The sequence below is a fragment of the Nicotiana tabacum genome, chromosome 18, assembly GCF_000715075.1.
Source record: "Nicotiana tabacum cultivar K326 chromosome 18, ASM71507v2, whole genome shotgun sequence".
Taxonomy (NCBI): domain Eukaryota; kingdom Viridiplantae; phylum Streptophyta; class Magnoliopsida; order Solanales; family Solanaceae; genus Nicotiana; species Nicotiana tabacum.
In genome coordinates this window covers 14,135,785-14,151,442 of record NC_134097.1, presented here as the reverse complement: position 1 = coordinate 14,151,442, position 15,658 = coordinate 14,135,785, and the positions used below count along the sequence as shown (strand labels likewise).

General features: G+C 35.7%; 1 protein-coding gene across 1 annotated transcript; it reads right to left on the bottom strand.

Annotated features, from left to right (window-relative positions):
- Positions 1-7,918: 7,918 nt before the first annotated feature.
- Positions 7,919-9,853, bottom strand: LOC107813946 (uncharacterized). The gene is made up of 3 exons (XM_075236037.1): positions 9,516-9,853; positions 8,203-8,753; positions 7,919-8,091 (listed from the first exon to the last, which is right to left on the bottom strand). The coding sequence occupies exons 1-3, from the start codon at positions 9,851-9,853 to the stop codon at positions 7,919-7,921; spliced, it is 1,062 nt and encodes a 353-aa protein (XP_075092138.1).
- Between the last annotated feature and the right edge of the window lie 5,805 nt (positions 9,854-15,658).

The following is a 15,658-nucleotide window of genomic DNA, read 5'->3' as shown; positions in this document are numbered from 1 at the left end:
ATTGTTTTGAGGTGGACGAGGATTATACGAAGCTTGGTGATGAGGGTTATTTCTTGGAGGTGGAGCTCTGTTTTGATTGTAATATTGTTGTGGCCGGGAAGGATGAAGGGCCATAGCATAAGCTGCATCCTGGTGGGGGTAATAATGTTGCGGGGCCCTGGAAGGTGGACCAGAATAATCCTGGGGTCGCTGAGAGTTTCTTAAGCTCGAAGCCATCATAGCTCCCTATTCCTTTTTCTTCCAGCTTGCTAAACCTCCCTAGCCGCTCTGAATGGCTTGGGAAGTGCTTCTTAGAGCTAATTGACAAAATATGCGGCTTGTTTTTAGGCCGTTCTCTACCATTTCTCCAATTTTGATGGCCTCTGCGAACGGTTTGCCTATGGCAGACATCTTGTTTTGGAAATAATCGGCCCTTTAGGCCTGTAAGAAGACACTAACCATCTCGGTCTCATCCATCAGGGTTTTTACCCTGGTCGCTTGTTCACATCATTTGATAGTGTATTCTCGGAAGCTTTCCAAGGCTTTCTTTTTGAGGTTGGTCAAAGAATTTCTGTCCGGGGCTATATCAACATTGTATTGGAATTGCCTTACAAAATCCGGAGCCAGTTCATCCCATATATGCCAATGGGAGATGTCTTGGTCCATATACCATTCAGAAGAAATTCCGGTGAGGCTCTCTCCAAAGTAGGCCATTAACAACTCCTCTTTTCGACCAGCGCCCCTCAGCCGGTTACAGTATCGCTTTAAGTGAGCAATCGGGTCTCAATGCTCGTCATATCTTTCAAGCTTTGGCATCTTAAAGCCCACAGGTAAATGCACGTGAGGGAACATGCACAGATCAGCATATGACACGCTCTTTTGGCCACTCAGACCTTGTATATTCTTGAGTCTTTACTCAATGCTTTTTATTTTTCGTGCTATCTCCTCTTGATCAGGATTCCTCACCGCTTTCTCATGTTCTACGGGAGACTCAAATTGTGGGTGCTGAGGATAGGAATTTAGGGTAACCCGAGCGGTGTCCAATTGGAATTGGGGAGCTTGGAAAGTAAAAGTTGATGGTTCAAAGGTTTGTCGCGGCAGTGTTGGTTGTGCCATGCTAGAGGCCGGTGGTGCATGAACACTGTAGATGATATTCCTGAAGATGGTGCCTGGGGGAAAACCTCAGAAGGCATACCGGCGAAATTGGTTGACATGGTGGGGTACTCAAACGGGATGAATGGGTTGGTCACTGGGATAGGGACATTGGTGGTTCCTCCCGTCCTGGGGAGTAATTCAGGGAATCCAGGGATAGTACTGGGTGGTTCCCTGCCGTTGGACTAGGCGTCCCATATTTCTATCATAGGGCATCACATCCTTCTATTTTCCTCAGCAATTGCTGACTCTGACTGTGGGATAGCCGATACCGGGCTATCCTCGGGCTCAATGATGGGTAGATGACTTTCTGAGGTCCTGGCGATACTTCCTTTAGATCTCGTGAAATAAGGGTGTGAAGCCAGATTACTACCACAAAACCAACCACCTAAAAATAGAACCTGTTCTTTTAGCGCGCACACAACAAACCGGTTAGTTTGAGACATTTAATACATAGGGAATCACATATTGGGGGATGCAATGCACCTAAACAGTTAAACGTTTTCCTAAATATTTTGCAACGGCTATGTGTTTCATCCCGGCTTTATTGTCTCTCTCTTTTGCTTTCTTAATTACTTTCTTTAGGGTTATGATCGAATCCTATGTGGATTGCCTATGTATCATGACACCACATGAATACGATCATTACGTAGTTCAGGGGATAGGTATGAAGTAACAAAGCACATTTTTTCTTCATTTCATTAACAAAGATATCTCTTTTTTTTGGTTTTTCATTACAGGGAATTAAAGTACTGACGACTAAAAAGAAAAACAATACAAACTCAAAATAAATGACAAAACAATTTTGAACAAAACTCTAGAAAGCAATAAAGTACAGACTCGAAGACTGAAAAGTCAAAAGTACATGAGAGCCTCTACCGGTCTTCTTGGAGCATGTGGGGTATTATCTGGTCTTTGTGCGGGCCTTCACGCAATATCTTCTTGAAGACGGTCTAAGTCATCCATTACCTGGTGGACGAAGGTCATCATAGAAGCGAAAAACATGGACCTAGTCATGTCTTCACACTCGTGACATTTCATCACGACATAGTTAGCTATCCCCTTAATCCTGCTTCTGATAACTCCTTTCTCTTGAAGCAGATGCCCAATTTGCTGTGCTCGGGCTTCCAACACTTGTGCGCTATTGTTTTGGTCATGTAGCTGTTGCACGCTTTCTTCTAGTTGGCAAATTAGTGCGTAGCAGTGCTCCTTTTCTGTCTTTAAATATTTGGTTTGCTGGACCATTTCATTCCCAAGGGCAAATAACTTCTCCTTTAGAATTGTTATTTCTTTGCCATATTTTTGTCTCAAATGGTGGGCCTATTCTTCTGCTCCTTTGGCTAGTTTTGTTTGAGCATTTAGCAAATCCCTTTCGGTTTTTATTAAGTCAGTTGCATAGTCGTGGACCTTCATTCTTAAGTTGTTGATGATATTTTCATCCTTCTCACTTCTTATAAGCGTTTCAGTGGCTATCCTTATGTCCCGGAGTTTGGCTCGGAGCGCCTCGTTCTCTCGGGTCAATTTTCTCTTTTCACCTTCGGTTACCTGTGCCTGTAAGTCATTGTCAAATGCGAGGTTCCTCAACTTTTCCTCTAAGGCATGGATGGTGGCTTGATATTTCTTTTCCTTTTCTCCCCAGACCAAACGCTCTCGGATTTTGTCATCAAAAGCCTGAATATGAGGCCTTTTGGCGGGCCTTTCTGGCTCGGGCTCCGGTTCCTCATCAATGCAATTCCTTTTTTCGAACGATGCGGCATAGCCCGGATCTACTTCATCTTTGGAAAGATTAGGTACTTGGGTGTCCTCTTTTAAATATGGCGTTTATAGATTTAATCTTTGAAACAAACTACATGTGTGTAAGTCTGCTTTGTTTGGGGCACTAAAATCATGTCACGCGAACGTGTACACAATTAGTTGTGCTTTATTAATTTAAGATTGTTTGGCCGAAGTTGCGCGAACTCATACCTCGATTTAATTTTAGATATCGGGATCACATCGCGCGGACATGTACGCGATCACGATAAAAATCCGCACCTAAAGCATTTCTACGAGTGTTTAATTAAGGCATTTTATTTATTAAGATTGTTTGACCATGGTCACACGAACATGTACCTTGATTTGTTTTTGATATCACAACTATGTCATGCGTACATGTACATAATTGTAATAATTAGGTTGATTATAAATACCTTAAGTTATGCTTATGTCTCTAAACTAAATACTCTATGTCATATGGCTAAGTGTAAAGGTTCGATACTAGGTGATATGTTTGTTTGTATTAGATAGGGGCAGCCTATGTATTATCTGTCAAGCAGGCCTAGATTTAAAGTTTGAGACCTGATAAGGACGGAGTCCAAATGAACTCTAGCCCAAGACATATATTTAGGCCTAGCTAATGAATTCAGTTCAAAAGAATTTGGGCCTGCTTGAGTCTAATTGACTCTGGCCCAATGCATATTTTAAGGCAGCTAGATGAATTCAGTCCAAACAATTTGGGCCTAGTGATCATGGAGTCCAAATGATCCTGGCCCAATACCATGTTATTAAGCAATCAATCAACTAAACACATTTAATTCAGAAGGATCTGGGCCTGATGATGAGTCCAAATGACTCTGGCCCAATGTTCATTTTTATGGACAACTAAATGAAATTAACTAAAGACATTTGGGCCTGGTGATATTGAGTCCATATGTCTCGGGCCCAACTCAATATTATTAAGCATTCAATCAATTAAACACATTTAATTCAAGAAGGTTGGGTCTAATAATGAGTCCGGTTGACTCTAGCCCAATATCCATTTGTGGACAAATTACTCAAAAATAATTTGGGCCTGATGATAATGAGTCCAAGTGACTCTGACCCAGTGCATATTTGTGTGAATGAATTAGAAATTTATAACAGTAATTATCAGATTTTAACCTATATTTGGTTTGTCTTTTAAAACAGAAAACTAAAAAGGGGTCTGGGGATACGAACCAAAAATTAAATTAGGATAATGTTCTATTGATTTCTTAAGTCTCCTATTTCTTATATTAACCTATGTTAAAGTGATAAGTTTTAAAACTCATTTGCATTTGAAAATCTTAAAGTGTAAAGATTTCAACTCATTTTATTAGCCAAAGACCCAGAGTACAATCTCATGGACCCAATTGATTTGGGCCTGAATTCGTACCCTGATTACTATTAGGTTGCTTGTAAAATCCATCTTTTTATGATTTTAAACCAATAGTATTGGAATTACTGTATTTTAATTGTTTAATGACATAATAAAACTACTAATTAACTCAAGGCATGAGACGATATAATATAAAACTAAACTAAATTATCTCACTAATATGGGCAATGATAACAAATCTACCTACTACTCATCTAACAAATCTTTCTAAAAAAATACTTTTCTTGTTTTTATTATTCGAACGTACCGATCTTATGACTTCATGAAGCTTTAAACATATTTGATAATTTTTTCAGAACCCTTTAACATAAAGCTAACATAACTTAAATTGCCTAAAATAGTATAAATGATTAGCTCTATATGTTTTCATACACAACTCTCAATCAAACAACTATATGCAATATTCAAACAGAACACCTATTTTTTATAACCAGCAGAATCATAGTCATGATACAATAAGATTTAAACATTTACATTGTCTAAGAATGTATCTTGATAGCAGCAAAAATAAATAAGTAAGAAAATAAGTCTCTGAAAGCTTGAAGTAAAGCAGCAGCAACGAATGAAATCCACTAGAATAAGAAGACGACCATATTTTTAAAATAGGAAAGGAATGTATATTTTGATTCTGAAAGAACAAGGTTGATTTTCATAAGTTTTTCTTTTGAAAGAGAGCTAAATCTCAAAGCAGTCTATAATGTGTATTCCGATCTAGAATCAATCCCCCTCTAATGAAAAAGGAGGAGTGTATTTATAGAGTGAGGGAGTGAAAAGGGATGAAAATTAGGGTATAAAAGAATCTGCCAGAATTCCCTATAAATTAGGGAAATGGCATCTTTCTTAACAGAAATGGACAGCTGTCCAATTTATAGTACCTTCCTTATCTTAGAAAAGGGACAACTGTCCAATTTCTGGATATTTTGGATCTTATCCCTATTTTTCTACTCAGCATTGGGACAGTTGTCCCAATTCTAGAAGTTTCTAGTATTTTCTGAATAATTTTTAGAATTAGGAATCCAAAACTAACCCTTAAGGGTCTTGGAATTACCTCAGAACTGGATCGGTTCTGGGCCTGAGTCAGGTGACTCTGAGAATAAGGACTTTGGGCTCTTAAGCTTTTACAAAACTATGGACCTGTCTATTCATTCAGACAGGCCCAATTTATGAGCTAAGTAGAACGGGCCACTTCAGTGAGGCCCAGTTCTTAACCAAACAAACAACAGTAAAAAAAAAAAAAAAAAATGGTGATTAATTTAAAAAAATAAATAACAAAGTAGTAATACTAAAATAAACTCAGAACTAATAAAGATAAAAATAAATAATAAACAAAACAGAAAGCAAAAAAGGAAAAAAAAGAAGCAACAACATAGAATAAAGAGCGTAATAATATAAAAATTAAGAAAAACAGAATATATCTAAGCACTGATTTTATATATATATATATATATATATATATATATATATATATATATATATATTATTGATAGAATATTAATTAAACGATTTAAACAGAATATCAGACAGTAATAAATAAATAAAATAAAGAAAGAAGAACAGTAATCGACAAGAAACACAAAATATAAAGATGAAAAAAAAGGAAATAACGTAAAATATACCAAAAATAAGATCTAGCTGCTAAAAACCCTCATGCCAAGACTCCCGTCTGGGATCTGAGATCCTTGATGGGAGACCTTGGCAGGAGGATTATTAAACGGACTAGGTTGGATTTAGGGTTTGAAAAACAGATCTAGGATTTCGGAGATCCTAGATCTAAGATCTATGGTTTTTGGTGGGGTTTCTGGGGATTTGGTTGGTAGGGTGAGGTTCAAGGAGGTGAGTAAAGTGTATGGTATGAGTTTGAGGGGTTTTGGAGGTCCACCGCCTCCGTAGGCGATTTCCGGCAACGGGATTATGGTTTTTGGGATCTAAGATCTAAAATACGTTGATTTTGGTGGGGGGGGGGGGAGTATGGGGAATAGGTTATTATGGTGGGATTTTAGAGGGTGAGGAGAGTGTATAGGATACGTTTGGGTGGTTTTGGAGGTCCACCGCCGCCGTAAGGCGATTTCCAGCGGTGGCGTAGGAGGGGCATATTGGGGCGGCTAGGGCTTGGTTAGAGAGAGGTGAGAGACGGGGGTCGTCTCTAGGGTTAGAGAGAGAGAGATGTGGGGGGGAGGGGGAGGGGGAGACGAAATGAGGGGGTAGGGGTCTATTTGGACATATATATACTTAGGGGGAGGGAGTTCCGGGCCGTTAGATCTATTGAAGATCAACGGCCAGGATTGCTTGGCCCCAAAACGGTGTCGTTTGGTTAGGCGGGAGACTAGACCGGTTTGGGGTATTGGGATTGGGCGATTTTGGGCTAGATTTTGGGGATTGGGCTGGTTTTTACACTGGCCCAGTCCGATTTTAGGCTAATTAAATTCCATTTTATTTAATTAACTTTTAAAATCTATTTAATTTAATCAAATCCTAAATTAAGTGGTAAATTATCTTAATTTATCAAATTAAACCAACTATCAATTTGTACTATTTACATAATCAGTTAATCTTCAATTATTAAAAGGAAAAATTACTAATTTTAACACTAAAACTAAAAATGTCAAAAATAAACCATTTTTGTGATTTTCTTCTAATATGATCAAATCATGTAATTAAGTACTAAATTCAATTAAAACCTAATAATGCTATATGATGAGGATTTCAATATTTTTGTTGTTTTCTATGATTTCAAAAATAAAAAATGCAACTAAATGCAAATAATTAAAAAAATCCTAAAAATATAAAAATAAATATGAATAATTTGTTTATTAATTTTGTAGGAATATTTTGGTAGGGTAAAAATTACATGCTCACAAATACAATCTACATTTAGGCTGGCAGAATATTAAAGATGATGTCATTTTAAGTGATGAATATAGTGATATACAGTAACATATAGACTATCTGCTTAGGAAATGCATCTGGTTAGAAACAAAACCATTGAATCAACCAATGAAATACAAATATATAAACAAGTAATGTATACATATAATGATCAGTTTTTTAAACATTTCATAAAACAGAAAGCATGCACAACTGCTATAATACAATGAGCATTCTGTATTTGAATAGTAAAAATTATATCAGAAATAAATACACCTTGTACTAGGGCTATATACATGATACAATGACTTTAAAAAAAAAACTTACAAACATACGTGTAGACATTGCCTCATTCAAAGTAAGTATCTCCTGGTATTTTTTTCCAAGTGTTGTGTACGTGTGTAAAGATTCTTTCCGATTGCTGCAATTCCAACGTCCAAACATCTTCCTAACTTCTTTGAGGAAGTCGTATATTAGCAATTCTCTTGCTGATACAAGTGCGGCATTGATTGACTCAGCAATATTTGACGTCATGGTCCATCCCCTATTAACAGGTGCATACAACCTAGCCCACTTTTCGTATCCAGTTAATTCCAAGTATTCTTTCACCCTAAGATCTACCTTCTCCACCTTCTCTATTAGACTATCAAATTCAGTATGTGTGTATGATTTTGCCATCGAGAAGTATATCTCGCTCAACTTTGAATGACTCTTTTTGAATTTCTTATATATGTTGTTCCATAGATGTCATATACAAGTAAAATGTGGTACCATTGGATACACTCTCGATACAAATTTGATAATGCTCTCATTTCTATCTGAAATGATGCACATGTTTTCCCTCTCACCATATGCTTCCTTGAATTGCTCAAAGAACCTTGACCAAGCAACATCGTTCTCTGAATCAATAACACCATATGCTAGTGGCAGTATATGACATGTAAATACAATTGCATACATATTGAAAATATGTATTTCAATCTTTAATAGGCAGTAAAATTAACAAATTTTATTATAATCCCCATACTCACCTGCGCCATCCAACGTGCTGGCCGAGACGAATGTCCCGGTGTATGCCGATTTTAGGTGGCTTCCATCCACAACCACAATGGGTCTACAATGATCGAACCCCTTTATAAAGGCATACAAAGATATATACACATACATGAACTCATTTTGTGGCGATTTTACCATTCTTATGTGTGAACCAGGATATGTCATATCCATTGTATATAAGTACCCTGGTAATTTATTGTATGAATCAGCCGGTTTACCTCTCAAAAAATTTATTGCCTTTTCTTTAGCCCGCCACGCCAACATATAACTAACATCTACACCAAAATCTGATTTCACATCATCAATTATATCCTTTGGGGTGTATTTCCTCTTATGATTAGTAAGCTTGGACCTAATCATACCATCGATAAGACTACTACTTGCTTGACGTTGCTCATACACCTTATCCTTCAACGGACATGTATGCTTATCATTGAACTCTCTCACTTTAAACATTTGTGATTTGTTAACGCTAGAAGCCTTAAATCTCCATTCACAATCCTCTGACATACATAATAATATATAACTGTAAATAATTTTTTCGCAATATATACGATCAGTATAAATGGTTAAAAAATACACTCATATACATGTGAATACATTGTTACATATATATATACATTATTATAAAATACACACATATACATGTGAGTACGATTGTAATTATATATATATATATATATATATATATATATATATATATATATATATATATATATATATATATATATATATATAAATATTTATAAATACATCTAAAAACAAACAGCGAAAGTCACTGTAATATCTATTTATCAGTAAAATACAGATGAATACATGTATTTGAAATACATAATTATTCATAAGTACAACAATGAAAGTCATGCAAACACATCCAAACATATTTAAATACATCTAAATACAATTTAAAAATTCTACCATGAATACAATATATAAAAAATTCAAAATACACACATATACATGTGAATACGATTGTAATTATATATATACATCTAAATACATCTAAGAACAACCAGTGAAAGTCAATGTAATAAATATTTATCAGTAAAATACAGATAAATCCATGTATTTGAAATACATAATTATTCATAAGTATAACAATGAAAGTCATGTAAATACATTCAAATATATCTAAATACATCTAAATATAGATAAAAATTCTACTATGAAAACAATATACAATTTCACATTCAAAATACACAATCATATATTTGAATATAACATGATGTTCAACAATTACGAACACTCAAACCCGATAGCATTAGACCTATCAACCCGGAATTGAAACCTTTTAGATATTGCATAATACTCCATCACCTGTTTCAATGCAGCCTTATCCTTATATACTTGTCTAACCATAACCTCTCTTTGATTAGTTTTTGAAATAATCAAATCTGTTTCCAGTTCGAACACCTCAATTGGTTCGCCTGAATTGACAGACTCAATAGCAAGTATATCATCTGTATCAAAATTACACCTTTGATTTGCTTCGTCAATTTGCACAAGGCCGCCTTGAATTAAACTACCTCCAGCTACAACTTCTTTGTCAATTATTGTTATGCACAAAGGATACATCCCGAATTCTCTGTTCACTTTTTTCAACTCTACATACACCTTGTAACCCATGTCGTTATGTATTTCCATTGGCGTGCAATTTCCATCTACTTTGTATTCAATTTTAATTAACTTTGAGCATAAATCTATGTCGAGTTGCTTCGAAATTTAAGCAACCAAATCATTCTACGACGTATACTCCTTTATCAGTATTCCCTCAATCGAATAATCAACATAGTTACTCTCACTGTCCCACTTTCCACTTTCCAGAATGATACAATAGCACAGTTAAACTTGCCATATGTAAAATCGAATTATACAGATTTCTGTATATAATTGTATGAATCTCGATTTTTATTGGTTGAAAACAGAACTTCCACGAACGATAGCAACAAAAAAAGGAAGGATTGAAAATCTTGAGATTGCTCTGTTTTGTTGTATTTTTCGGCTGGGAAAAATATTCTACAAATTCAGCGTAAAATACAGATTCTGGGTGATATGAATCTCGAATTTTATTGGTTGAAAACAGAACTTCAACGAACGATAGCAACAGAAAAAAGGAAGAATTGAAAATCTTAAGATTGCTCTGTTTTGTTGTATTTTTTGGCTGGGAAAAATATTCTACAGATTCGTCGTGAAATACAGATTCTGGGTGATATAATTGAGTTAGTTGAGTTATATTAGGAGTCTATTGTGTTAATCGATTCACTTACCGTTTTAAAACAATTGAATAGACCACGATTTACGCATTATACGTTACTGTATTCGCGAATACAACTCGCGAATATAGTCGAATACAATAATTGATTAACTGGACTTCCCTGTTTCACGCCGAGTTTTGCTACTGTATTCATGAATACAGTAGCTTAAATACATCGAATACACTCTATAACAACTGAAAACATAGCTATAGGAAGTAATTTAGTAAATGGTAGCTATAGCAAGCTAATAATCACTAAAACATAGTGGTTTCTGAAAATTTCTCAATGATAAACCCATCAAGCACGTCAAGCATTCACGCATGTGCACTGGGCCTCGTAGGGATTTTTACATAAATAGCCGATCATATTCATTATTCACTTTTTGTAGTCATATTGTCACGACCTGGAATTCCAACCAACGGGACCGTGATGGCGCCTAACATTTCACTTGCTAGGCAAGCCAACGTTAGAGAATCATTAAACCAATTCCTTATTTTCATTCAATAAATAACAATAATTAACTAAGATGAAATATTATAAGTGCGGAATATTATAAAACTGCATTAATTACTACCACCCAGATCTGGAGTCACAATTCACGAGCATTCTAGAATTTACTACAAGTAATAGTCTGAAAGAAATACAACTGTCTGAATGAAAAAAATAGTAGACCAGAAAAGATAGACAGGGACTTCAAGGTCTGTGAACACCGATAGATCTACCTTGAGTCTCCGGACAGCGGACCAATAATAAAATTTCGATCAACCCGAGCCGGTATCAAAATCTGCACAGAAAGTGCAGAGTGCAGTATCAGTACAACCGACCCCATGTACTGGTAAGTGTCGAGCCTAACCTCGACGAAGTAGTGACGAGGCTAAGGTAAGGCACCTATAAATCAAGCTGTATAATTTTAACAGTGTATATACAAATAATAGAAATGAAGAACTAAACAGAAAATGTCGGGAGGGGAATATACTGAGGGGAATACAAGATAAAGAACTACAGCAGAATGATCACCGGAGCAGTTAATATACCATGAATCAACAGGAATAGTGAATACAATAAGGAAAAATGCACGGCATCATCCTTCGTGCTTTTACTCTCAATCTCACCAATAAATCAATAGAAACGGCACGACATCACCCTTCGTGCATTAACTCTCATATCATGGCACGGCATCACCCTTCGTGCTTTTACACTCATAATATGGCACGTCATCACCCTTCGTGCATTATAACTCATAATATGGCACGACATCACCCTTCGTGCATTAACTCTCATATCATGGTATAACATCACCCTTCATGCATTAACACTCTCCCTTACCATAATGAATGCATAAATAACAACAAGGAGATAGAATAACAAGTACAAACCTTACTTCAACATTTGGTTCCACAATATAAATCTCAACTTTTAAATAAATACTCGATTACCAACCGAAAATCCGTAAACATGATAATAACGATCAATTTAACAATACTAGTATAAACATGTAGCAATTAGGCATAGGAAGAGACAATATAAGAAAATGGAAGAAACATGAAAAAACAGGTAAATTGACGGCGCATAAGTACTCGTCAGCTCACATATACGCCGCTCACATGAATTTCACTTAGCAAATAATCTAAGGTTCCTAATTCCCTCAAGTCAGGGTTAGACACAACACTTACCTCGCTCCGAAGGCCACTTAATTCTCAATCACAGCTTTTCCTTTGGAATTCACCTCAAAACTACTCGTATATATTCAAAAATGACTCAATAATATCAAATATTGCTAAAAAAATCAATTATATTGCATAAATTAAATTTCCCAAATTTTCCTCCAAAAAGTCGAAAAATTGACCCTGGGCTCGCTTGATCAAAACCCGAGGTTTAGACCAAAATCCATTTACCCATTCACCCCCGAGCCCGAATATATAATTGGTTTTGGAATCCGACTTCAAATTGAAGTCTAAATCCCCAAATTTTCGAAATTCCTAGTTTCTACCATGAAAACTCTAGATTTTAGGTTGATAATTTAAGAAATGTAATGGGTAATTGAAAGAAAATGGTTAAGAATCACTTACCAATATGTTGGCGAAGAAAATGACTCTTGAAAATCGTCTCTACCCGTTTGGTTCTTGAAAAATGTTGAAGAAATGGCTTAAACTCGTGTTTGATTCTGTTTTATGCACTTAGCGACAGTGTGCATCGCGTTCGCGAGGCCACTGTCGCGTTCGCGAAGGGTACTGGCTTCCAAACCTTCACATTCGCGAGACCCTTCTCGCGTTCGCGATGGTTACTCCCGCTGGCCTTCGCGTTCGCGAGACATTGCTCGCGTTCGCGATGAAGGAACGACCAACCCTCCCCCAGGTTTGCCTAACACTACGCGTTCGCGAGGAGCTGGTCGCGTTCTCGAAGGGTAACCCCCCCATCGCTTCGCGTTCGCGACTAAGCCTTCGCGTTTGCGAAGAAGAAAACTCCGGCTACCCAGTTTACTCTTCGCGTTCGCGAGAGTACCTTCGCGAACGCGAAGAAAGACCTGCCAGAATACCTGCTGCAGCAAAATACCAGATTTTCAAAGTCTAAAACATCTCTTGGCCTACCCAAAACTTACCCGAGCCCTCGGGGCTCCAAACCAAATATGCACACAAGTCTATAAATATCATACAAACTTGCTCGCGCGATCAAATCGCCAAAATAACACCTAGAACTACGAATTTAGTACCAAATCAAATGAAATTCTCAAGAACACTTTTAAAATTCATATCTTCTTAACTGGACGTCCGAATCACGTCAAATCAACTCCGTTTCTCACCAAATTTCACAGATATTAAATATCGTAATAAACCTATACCGAGCTCCGGAACCAAATACGGACCCGATACTCACAATGCCAAACATCAATCAATTCTTAGAAACAATTAATTTTCAGATTTTTAATTTTTCTCAAAAATGCATAACTCGAGCTAGGGACCTCCGAATTCGATTCCGGGCATACGCCCAGGTCCCATAATTCGATACGGACTCATCGGGACCGTCAAAATATGGATACGGGCCCGTTTATCAAAAATATTGACCGAAGTCAAATAAAATTAACTTTTTAAGGCATAAATTCTTATTTTCATCAATTTTTAACATAAAAGCTTTCCGGAAATCTGGTCGGACTGCCCACACAAATCGAGGAGGGTAAAAATGAGATTTTTAAGGTTTAAGAGCGCAGATTCGAGTTTTAAAACATAAGATGACCTTTTGGATCATCACACATATACATGGATTATACATTGATTATACACAATTATATATATATAATATATAAATTATATATATATTTTCACCGACTATTTTTTATTTAAGTGATTGAATGAACGACTGTTTGGGTTAATTCTTCTAAGATGAATGGTTGGAATATACAACTGCTAGACCAAAGATGAGCCCTCCCACTTCAAATACTTGGACATTCGGCTCTACACAAATAGAACTGTTAGATCTTAACAGTGGTCCCTACCAAATAAGAGTTCTAAACTTGAATAATGGATCCTCAAAGGCAAATGGACTTTTTTGACTTTTAGCCCGTGTTAAAATTGTACAGGCTAGTCAGTTTTTAGATTGCTAATTAAAAAATAGCCAGCGTTTGTAAAGTCATTAAACAATAGCCACTATTTTGCTGCAATACGAAAAGTTCCAACATAATATACTGGAGATTGGAGCACATGTATATGAACTTCCAGCATATTATGTTGGAACTCCACCACATTATGAAATTCCGGCATGTTATGCTGGAAGTTCACATGTAAAAAATTCTAACTCCAGCATATTATGCTGGAATATATTTTGGATTTTGAATAGTGTTTTTGTTCAGATTTATCTTTACATGAAAAGTGGCTAAATTTCAATTACTTTTGAAACCGTGGCTATTTTTCAATTACCACTTATAAATTTAGCTATTTTTTAATTTCACCCTTAGCCCGCGTCAGAAACTATTTGTATTCGATAGCCGAAAAGTGTATAAAATTTATATAATTTTTGTATACAACATACAAAATGTATATATATACAATATATATATATATATATATATATATATATATATATATATATATATATATATATATATAAAATATAGTTTTTCGACAATTATTTTGAGAGCGACTATACAATGTCATTTTCCCAAGTTTTACTGCTAGACCTAAGAAAACATGATACTAATATCTAACACATCACAATAGGCACATGAAAATCAGTTCAATCATCAACATTATTTGATGCATATCAATATCACATATCATAGCATGTGTCCTACCAATGTATACTAGAATATCATGCTCGTTTTATGGAAAATTATATATAAAGCATGCTTACATGTTTCAAAATGTCGTATCATAGTCATAAGAGAGTATAACATAGTGCTATAGAAGAAAAACATTTATAGTTAGTAGATTTTATCATCAAAACTATATACTAGATAGTTTGAAAGTATTTGTACAGTTTCAAATCATGCTTTTACAAAAGCAAGCAATTAAGAGGTTAAATTTTCACTTACCTCGGTCTAAGACAACCTTAACCTTTTAGAATAGTTATACGGCTTTCGGAATCCATCAAACGTCCTCAATTTATTCAAAAGAATACTAAATGGTGTTAAATAAAGTTTTGGAACTCAATAATCAAGATCATTCCTGAAAGTCAATCCCATGTTAACATAGTCAAAACTCTAAATAAAATTTAAATTTGGGTTACCCATTAACCTTTATGATCCTAAATCTATGTTTAGGTTTCCAATTGGAGTTCATTTAGTCCCTCAAATTCATGATTTTGTATTTCTAGGACTTAACTTACAATCGCTAAATGTTCATCTTCAACCTCAAACACAAATCTTAAATTTCACCAGAATCGTCTTAAATCTTATTCAAACTCTCTCAAATTTGACTCCTTAAAATATTCCCAACAAAAACAGAATAACACCTACTTGAAACAAAGTACTCCTTCTCAAACCTAATTTTTCAAGCTTGAAGCTCAAACGTCAACAATGGCTGTTAATGATGAAAAATGGCTATTCAGTTGTTCTTCCGACTTAGAATGATGAAAAAAATAGCGCGACAAAATGGGGGTTGAGCAAGGGGAATACGTTTTATAATTTTTATTTTGGTTTATTTTATTATTTATTGGTTTGGGCCAATCCGTAATTTTCAAAACT